This window comes from Panthera onca, chromosome C2 (genome assembly GCF_046562875.1).
Source record: "Panthera onca isolate mPanOnc1 chromosome C2, mPanOnc1 haplotype 2, whole genome shotgun sequence".
Classification (NCBI taxonomy): domain Eukaryota; kingdom Metazoa; phylum Chordata; class Mammalia; order Carnivora; family Felidae; genus Panthera; species Panthera onca.
In genome coordinates, this window is record NC_138347.1 from 113,739,561 (window position 1) to 113,749,064 (window position 9,504).

The window sequence follows — 9,504 nt, forward strand, 5'->3', positions numbered from 1 at the left end:
CTTTGCTTTATGTTTTTTAATTTTTTTTTAACATTTATTCATTTTTGAGAGCCAGAGAAAGAGAGAGAGAGAGCACAAGCAGGGGTGGGGTAGAAAGAGAGGGAGACACAGAATCTGAAGCAGGCTCCAGGCCCTGAGCTGTCAGCACAGAGCCTGACACGGGGCTCGAACTCATGAACTATGAGATCATGACCTGAGCGGAAGTTGGACGTTTAACTGACTGAGCCGCCCAGGTGCCCTTAGACGGATGTTCTTTGAAGCCACATTCTGAATCCTTACCACTACCAGCATGTATCTGCACTCACAGAATATTTATCAAATGAACAATCTATGTAAATAATTTTAGCCAAATATTATTTTCATCCACATTTCGAGATGAAACCAAGCCTTCCTCCTCCCAGATACAGTAAGATAATTACCTCAATTTCTCATTTGCGCTTTTGTTATTAGATCACTACCACTAATCAACAGTGGGGAAAGAAGATGTTAGTTATCTTACTCTAGGGGCCGTCATGGCCAACTCGTCTAGTTAAAAAAATAATTTGTTATCAAATTCAGCCAACTCTAAATACCCAGAGCTCAAGAAAGGGGTGGTGATCCAAGTTGGAATTAGGTGAGAGAGCATGAGGTAGAAGGGCAGTCATTAGTGCCACCAGATCCCCACACTTGGTCAGGCTTGATATGTATGTAATGATGTAAAATGTAGTGTCAGCTATGCTGAGAGACTGGAGAGGCCCCATTAGTCTAACTTCCACCTTGTGCTCCATCACAGGGCTCTTCAGCAGCGCTCTGAGCCATCTCAGAGATGTTCCCCGAGCCACTCCTGCCCACACCCGGCCCTGCTGAGAGCCCTCCCGGAAGGACTCCGGGCTCCCAGTTGCTGGGTACTACGAAAACACACCCATTCTGTACTGAGGCCAACTAGGCCTTCCCCCGCTGCTCTGCATTTCGTCCTGGAGAAAATCCAACCACTGTTCTTCTCCCCTCTTTCAGGGATCGCCTGGTGTCCTGTATGTCTGCTCGTCCAGACTAATCCTTTCCTGCTTCCCCTTCATTCTTCCCAGCGCATAGTTTTCCAGACCCCTTTACCATCCTGGTTCTGCCTTTTGGACCCAGTCTGGACCCACTACTTCAAATTAGCATAAAATTCACTGGCGGTATCACCATGCCAAAGGTTACCTGCGGTTTCGCACTCTCCATACGCTACTGGCTAGCATGAACTGTAGCTCCCCTTGGCCAGCAAGTGACAGGGCTAATTTCAAGGTTGGATCGTAACGTTACCTGTTTATAATTTTTAATTTCCTTTCTGCCCAGGGTATACATCAATATCTTGGGAGGTCAATATTCAGATCAAGCTGGCAACAGAGTAAGGGCTTGGAATTGGTCCAGTTCTGCCCCTACCTCACCCTTTGTGTCATTTAAACCTGTCTTTCTGGCTTTGAATCATTACATTGGAGTTCGCATCTTAGAACAAGACAAGATTTCAATCGCCTTTCTGGCAATGGGCCAACAGGCAAGAATCAGTGTCGGGACCAAAGTGAAGGTAGGTACATTTTTGAAAACAGTTCAAAGCACTTAGAATAATAAGAGTAAATGGCTTTTGTCGGTGTTATTACTCAGATTATACTTGCGTGTAATCTACGGCCTATTAAGAGTTTTGGAATTCAATGAAAAAAACACATAGTGAAAATTTCAGGTGGAAATGAGGCAGCCTTATTGTTTGTTCTTCAGAAATTCCTTTTAGTTCACACTTAGATCCAACTAACATTGACTGTGTTTACTCTGACACCAAGTAGTGCTGCTTTGGGGGTTTGGTTTTAGGGTTTTGTACTGTGTTTGTTTCTCCACTGTGCTATAGTAGAAAGCCCTGGACTGAGTCAGGAGACCTGGGTTCTCACCATGTGCGAGACCACACATATGTGCCATCTCCTTGGAGACACTTCCCAGACCTCCTAGTCCTTTGCCCAATCACGGCCTTCTCTGGGTCGTGCACGTACTGCCCTTGGTCCCTATGCTCACTGAACCATGCTGCCTTACCTGCCCTTATGGCTGCCTTTCCTACTGGATGGTGAGCTCCGGAAGCACAAAATCTCTGCCTTACTGATTCCTCTATCCCACCCAGGGCACGGCTTAGAGGACATGCTCAGCGACTGGCAATGGTTAATATCCTGGTCTTCGGGTTACGGGGATGTAGTTTCATGCCTCAACCTTGCCACTTAGCTTACTGGGTGAACTTGAACTTCACGGCCCTTCTCTATTAGATGTGGATAATGCTTCCTACCAAATAGATGGCTGTGAAGATTCAAAGGGAATGCAAAGTACTTGGTGTGGTGCTTGGCACCGACAAAGTACTCAGTAAATGATAGCTCTCTATGTTAGTCAATTATACCTCAATAAAGTTGAAATTTAGATAGATATAAAGAGAGATCTATGGGGGACACTGGGTGGCTCAGTTGGGTAAGTATCCGACTTCAGCTCAGGTCATGATCTTGCAGTTTGTGGGTTTGAGCCCTGCATCAGTGCAGGCCCTGCTTGGGATCTTCCTTCTCCCTCTGTCCCTCTGCCCCTCTCCCACTGGTGTGTGCTCCCAGGCTCTCGCTCCCTCCCAAAAAGAAACATTCAAAAGTATGTATTTAAAAAAAGAGAGATCTATGTAGCATATCTAGTGTGCGGCTCCAAACACGCCCCTTCACCTCTGAGGCCTTTCATTTCATCAATGATTAAAGGAAGAGATTGCTCCAGACCTCAAAGGTGTTGTCAACCTCTAAAAATTCTACACTTCTCGGTAAGTGGAAATAGGACCTCCGTATTCAGTACAGGCAGGCCTATCTCATACACACCAAACAGAAGGGAGACTTCAGATCCAGCCAACAGGGACTGAGGATCTACGAAGTGCTCAGCACTATCCCCGCCACTTGCCATCAGTCCGGCCACCGCAGTCAGCTGTTCAGGCTCCCAACTATCCAGCGGCTTCTAATCCTACTCAGAGTAAAAGCCAAGGTCCTAGAAGAGACCTGCAATCCTGTACAGGCTCTGGACTTCCTTAATGTTCCCTCTGTTCTGCTCTCTCCTCCCTCGGCGTGCTCCAGCCACGCTGGCCTTCTCACTGTTCCTCAACGACACCAGGCATATCCCTGCCACAGGCTTTTGCACCTGCTCTTCCCTCAACCTAAAACACCCCTCCCCCACTTAGCACACAGCTGCTGCGCCACTTCTTTCAGGTTTCTGTTCAGAGTCCTCTCTGCAGGACCCAATCTAAACTAGTAGCGCCTCCTCCCCACCCCCACCCTGCCCTCTCTGTGCCTCTCTGGCCATATGGAGTCCTCTTGTTTTCTTTCCCTTCTAAATAGTTTGTCCTATCTGCTTTGGTTTCTTCAACTCCGTAGTTAATTGCATTTTCAAATAGATTTTTACAATTTGCCATCCTTCTCTTGTTCATTTCTACATGATCAAGGAATATGGCTTGCACTGTTTTCCCTGCTGTTCGAAATGTATTGATCATTTTTATTGGTGGCCGAGTCCAGAATTTTTGTGACTGTTCCATGTATATTCGACCCCCCAAAAAAGTGCACTGTTGTCACAAGCTTGTGTATGTCTAATGGTCCCATTGACACTTCTCTATCCTTTTCTTTTTATATTATTGGCTTACTTCTGTGCAACCTATGAAAGATGATTGCGAACATGTTCCTTTCTCCCACTATTCCTATCAGGTTTTGCTTTCTGTATCTTTAGAAATATAGGCTAGGAAATTACAGATGCTGACCATCTTCCTGGGGTTTTCCTCGCTTATTCGCTCTTCAGCTGCACCCATTATGTGAGTCAGTGTATCAGTGAAGGTTTTTCTTTTTGACAACAACAACAAAACTGTAACATTATCAATAGGTGTTATTCCCAATTTCCCTCCTGGTGACCTTTGCCTTAAATGCTATTCTACATGGTGTTAAATTCCCACACCTGCTTTCTTTTTAGTTAGCATTTGCTTGGTACATTTTTTTTTTCATTCTTTGATTTTCAGTGTTTTTATATAGTTTTAGACGCGTCTCTTGCAAACAGTATATAACTGGATTTCGTTGTTTTCCTCAGCCTATTAGACTCAATCTTTTAATACATTGTATTTTAATGGTCACTCTAAAATTAACACATCTTTTTTTTTCTATGTGCATAGAATTAATTTCCAAGTCTTCTAGTTATTTCTTCTCTTTGACAACTGTTCTCTCAAAGTCCTCAGAAAATATTAACCATATATATTCCAAGGCCTCCCTCTGGCTACGAATGCTGTCTCCTTGAGTATTAGTATCCCTTATAAGTAAATCTGTCCTCTCTTTCAAGGCCTCAATTTTCCTCAGATATTTGGTGATTCCTGGCCATGTGTTCATTTTGTAACTGAGGATCCTGGCTTTCCCGCATGTTCTGCTTACTGAAGTTAGTTTGTGGGGACTGTGGGAAAGTAGTATGTACTGCAGAGGGGCAGAAGGCTGGCCCCAGTGCCAGACTTCCAGCCCCAGCCTGGGGGCGCCATGGTTCAACGTGGAGGGCGAGGTGAGGGCTGGCTCCCAACTGGTCATCCTAATATTTACCTCAGGGCCCCTCCTGCTTCTCACTTTTATTAACGTTGATCTCAGATTGTGTGTTTTGGGTTAGTGGTTTCATTTGGTCATTTATCTCTCTGTGGATATGGTCCTGTTTGCTTTATGATTTTCAGGAATTCAATAAGATTATTCCTGCTGATCAAATTCTTTCCTATTTCCTTTTTAAAAATTTTTTTATTTAAAAAAACGTTTTTTAATGTTTGTTTATTTTTGAGAGAGAGAGAGAGAGACAGAACACGAGCGAGGGAGACACAGAATCCGAAGCAGGCTCCAGGCTCTGAGCCGTCAGCACAGAGCCTGACGCGGAGTTCGAACTCATAACCTGCAAGATCATGACCCAAGCTGAAGTCGGACACTTAAACGACTGAGCCACCCAGGCGCCCCAAAAATCTTTCCTATTTCCTATAGCCATTGTCGATTTACTCTCTTAAAAAGTTTTCTGTCATCTTCTGGAATTTGGGATTGAAGGGAAGTTAAAAATGCTGGTCCATTCCTGTTATTCATCCATCTCATATTCCTCTGTCCCTCCCTCCCTCCCTCCTTACCTTCTGATGCAGGGAGGGATGAAAATGCTGTGAGTTCTTGTATCCCTTGCAGGTAAGTGGTCACTCTGCTTGCAGAACGTAGCAGTTCAGCTTGTATTTAGCCCACCCACTGAGGCCGGCCCTGAATCCACGCTCTGGAAACATTCAGGCAAGACCGTCCTGCAGAGCCATTTCCCTACCTGCAGCTGCAAGGAGACCATCAGCCTGAATCACCAAAGGCTGTGAGGAGGGGTCATGGAGAGGTTAACGTGGAATGGCCTCCTGGTGGGAGGGGCACGTTCTGGAAGGAAAGGAATTTCAGCCATCCCGGTCCTTCTTGAAAACTCGGCTCAGCTGCTACCTTCTCTGAGGAAGGCTGCCCACTCAGTGCCTTTCCTAGCTCCAGTCCAGCACGGACCATGCTCTCCCCACGGGGCATCTCCCGGGGAAGGGACTGTGTTTGCGGCATCTTTGTGCTCCCCTCAGCATATGCTCATAAGTTACTTGCATAAATTGTAAGCCCTTGAAAGTACCCAAATTCTATGTGCTCTGGCCTGCTCTGGTCTCTCATATCTCCACGGCATTTCAGCCCCTTCCTCCTCCAGGTTAGAATAACACGACCACAGCCCCCTTGTGTAGCTAACGAGACTTGAGGGATTCCAACTCCAAATTAGTACCACCCTACACCTCCTCCTGCCTCCCAGTTTCCGCAGATGGACCCTGAGCTTCTCTTCTCTTTCTCTGTGCTGAAAAGCTACCTAACCCTGAGGAGATTCCAGTTCTCCGATACCTGAATGGGGATGACCTTCTTCTGCTGGCCCATTTAATAAAGATTCGACGCCTGTTTCACAAACTTGAAGGATGTGCGAATTTCCCCTCCAGCCAGGTTTGGGAAAAGTTGAAGCTACCTTCCTACCTGTCTTCACTTTCTCTAAAACTAATTGCCCTTTGTCACAATTCTGGTGTAAAGCAAGATACAGTAAGAACAATAGCGGCTATAATAAACGAAAATATTTAATGCCGGCACTCCCATTTGTTTTGTTTTTCGGGGGGAGGGGGTGTGTGCGAGATTTCAAGTAAGTGTAAGGACCAGGAAATACCAAGAAATATGCTCTATTACACATTTAGAATACAGCCCGAGTCATCACTGGCTTACATCTGTAGCTGGAAAACGAAATCCGCTCTTCAGGACGCCAGAGGAGGAGCAAATGAGCATCAGTGTCCATTCTAGGTTAGAGTTCTGTCAGGAAGACAGAGAGCAGGAGGATCCGATGGCTCCCAAACCTCCCGGAAGCCTCAGGAAGTGAAGGTCAAGGAGAACCCCTGCTGGCCTTCGGGCAATCTGGGAGTGAAGGAGTCTCAGGAAGCCGTGAAGCCAACAGCACCAAAGTGAGAGGCAGGAGCTCTTCGGGCGGGCGGGCTACAGCCTCACCCAGGAGCGCAGGGTCACAAAGTGCCATTTACCCCACGGGCGCCCCGCCTGCCGCCTGCCGTCAGCCAGGCTGCTGCTTCTCTCCCACCTAGCAAACCTCAGGTCTCTCCCCAGAAGTCAACAGAGGTGCCTAGACTCATGGCTTGATCAGTGTTAGATGCCTCTCTCTCTCTTTTTTTTTTTAACTTTTGCCTTTTCCCCTCTCTTTTCACTCATGAGTGAACTTTCAGTTTCTATCAAGTGAGACAAATATTAAACTAATTGGAATAATATGCATCCATATAGCTCTGGAAAAATAGCACACAACCGTACAACTCCTAACAGTGACAACAAAGCCTTCACTGAATCTGTTTTTGTATGACAGTAAGAACTGTTTTGGGGTGCGAAACCCATAGTGGATACTGAATAAAGCCTTGGTTAATTGGAGACTGGAGAGAGAACGAGATGCCATCTTTTCCCTCGTCGCTTCATGTTTAGTGACAGAATGTTATTTAAAAGTATCTTTACTGTAGGGCCATCTGGGTGGCTCCATCCATTAAGCACCCACCCAACTTTTGATTTCAGCTCAAGTCACGATCTCAGGGGACCAAGTCCCACGTTGGGCTCCCTGCTGAGTATGGAGCCTGCTTAAGATCCTCTCTCTCTCGGGGGGCGCCTAGGTGGCTCAGTCGGTCAAGCTTCCAACTTCAGCTCAGGTCATGATCTCACGGTTCGTGAGTTCGAGCCCCGCGTCAGGCTCTCTGCAGACAGCCTGGAGCCTGGAGCTGCTTCAAATTCTGTGTCTTCCTCTCTCTCTCTCTCTCTCTCTGCCCCTCCCCTGCTCATACTCTTTCTCTCTCTCTCAAAAATAAATAATAAACATTAAAAAAAATGAAAAAAGATTCTCTCTCTTTCCTTCTGCCTCTTTTCCCCACTCATGCTCTCTCTCTCAAAAAAAAATTATCGTTACTTTAAAAATGATAATTACATGTAATAAAGAAATTGATGCTGCTTCTTTAAAAATGTATTAAAAATAAAAATGTTTCCAAGTGAAAAATAGTTGTATCTGTATCTACTACTCTATTAGGGTCATATTTCAAGGCAGTTTTATTTAAAGGATTGAGTTGTTAAAAATAATAATAAATCTTATTTTGAGTATCTACATATATTGGGGTATGCCACACATTTTATGTATCGCTGTCAGCTTTTCTATATGTCTATTTTAGGTAATCTCAGTTTTGAATAATCCATTCTGCTAACTCATGGGTGGTTTTTTCTCTTCTCAGTTTTTCACAATAAAAGCCTCTTCAAAAAAATTAAACTCTTGGGGCCACAAGGTTGTCATATACTAGTACTGCATAAATTGAGGGAGAAGAAAACACTTTAAATGTGTAGGTTTCTCCAGATGTAAATGCTAAAGAAACTACTGATGTACTTAGAGCTTAAAGCAGTACTTCAAATCTGTGTCTCTCTTTATTCCTGACCTCAGGATTACTTTTTTATTTTGTTTATGCACAGTTCAGATCTTACATGTTTTTTGACAGATAAAATGATCACCTTTTAAGAAGATACATATATGCACTTCAATGAAACTGATAAGTAAAGGGATGAAAACACTCTGCTCCAGGTAAAGTTGGCCGCAAAGTGTGCTCAGCAAAGCCCTGCCGGGATCAAGATGTAAAAAAACATGTCCAGAGTATTAGCCGAAGCAAACCTTTTCCACTGTATGAGCCAAATATTTTAAAGTACATTTTGTTGGTGGCCTTTTATGCTAACACCATAAATGGTTAAAGTAACACCATCTCCTTGTAGAAAATTTGGGAGATTACGGAGAAGTATAAAGATTTTAAAAGTGCTCATAATCCGACCACATGGTGATGGCCATCTCTAATATTGTGCTCTATTTATTTCTAGGCCCTTATCTGTATTCATGTATGGGTGTGTTTTTGAAGAAAAAAAAAATTCACGCAGAGAAATCAGTCATTGCCAATAAGAATTTTGAAAGATATGGGGCACCTGGGTGGCTCAGTCGGTTAAGCGGCCGAATTCGGCTCAGGTCATGATCTCGCGGTCCGTGAGTTCGAGCCCCGCGTCGGGCTCTGTGCTGACAGCTCAGAGCCTGGAGCCTGTTTCAGATTCTGTGTCTCCCTCTCTCTGACCCTCCCCCGTTCATGCTCTGTCTCTCTCTGTCTCAAAAATAAATAAACGTTAAAAAAATTAAAAAAAAAAAAGAATTTTGAAAGATAGGAAGAAAACTAAATTTCTACTCCCCAAAGAAAGTTATAGAAAATTAAACTCTATTTAACAGAGAGACACCAAATAAGCCAACTAAATTAAATGCACATTATTTGTTAGTAAAGAAACAAGTATCTTCTGGAACTGTTAGTATTTCCTTTTTCACTTATAAATTTTCCACCAGCTTATAAAAAAACTAAATGAACAAATAAAGCAAAATCTTTTAGAGTCTAACTTTTCACGGAGGTGCTAAATAAAATTGGTAACATTTGGGATGCCAATCACATATTTACAAGCAAATGTTATACTTAATAATTTTTTAAAAACACAGAACTGCACTGCACTTTTCTCCAACTATGTTAGATAATACACAAAAGAAGATTTAACAATAGATTTTCATTCAAATTAATTTATTATGATTATTCTGTTGCTTTATTTTCCTACAAGACAACAAATATTGTGTGTGTATATTTCATGCTCTACCTTATTCCAGACACAAGGTATGGAATCCTTCAGGAATATATTCAACATAGAAAAATAAAATCATTTTAAAGAACATAAATACAATTGAGGCAATATGGAATGAGTTGAACTGTTTCAAACACACCTTCCCTAATCCCCTTGCTAAAGCTGGCACAAGACAATCTGTAATGAAAAGATAACCCTCTTCAAATTATGCGTTTCCTTAGAGGGAGGGTCTTATCAGACACTACACTTGATCTTAGCCAAAAGGCTGAGAAGCGAT

The 9,504-nt window shown here is 43.6% G+C and overlaps 1 protein-coding gene and 1 pseudogene across 3 annotated transcripts in view; one reads left to right on the plus strand and one right to left on the minus strand.

Moving 5' to 3' along the window:
- The window catches only part of ERICH6 (glutamate rich 6), a 29,265-nt gene extending 23,134 nt beyond the window's left edge, over positions 1 to 6,131 (plus strand). For all 3 annotated transcript variants that reach the window (XM_078432247.2, XM_078432249.2, XM_078432248.2), the window contains exons 13-14: positions 1,315 to 1,543; positions 5,868 to 6,131. In XM_078432247.2, coding sequence (XP_078288373.2) covers positions 1,315 to 1,543; positions 5,868 to 6,131 — 493 coding nt within the window. The remainder of the gene's footprint in view (positions 1 to 1,314; positions 1,544 to 5,867) is intronic.
- Positions 6,132 to 9,331: 3,200 nt separating this feature from the next.
- LOC132684515 (U2 spliceosomal RNA) lies at positions 9,332 to 9,504 on the minus strand (annotated as a pseudogene).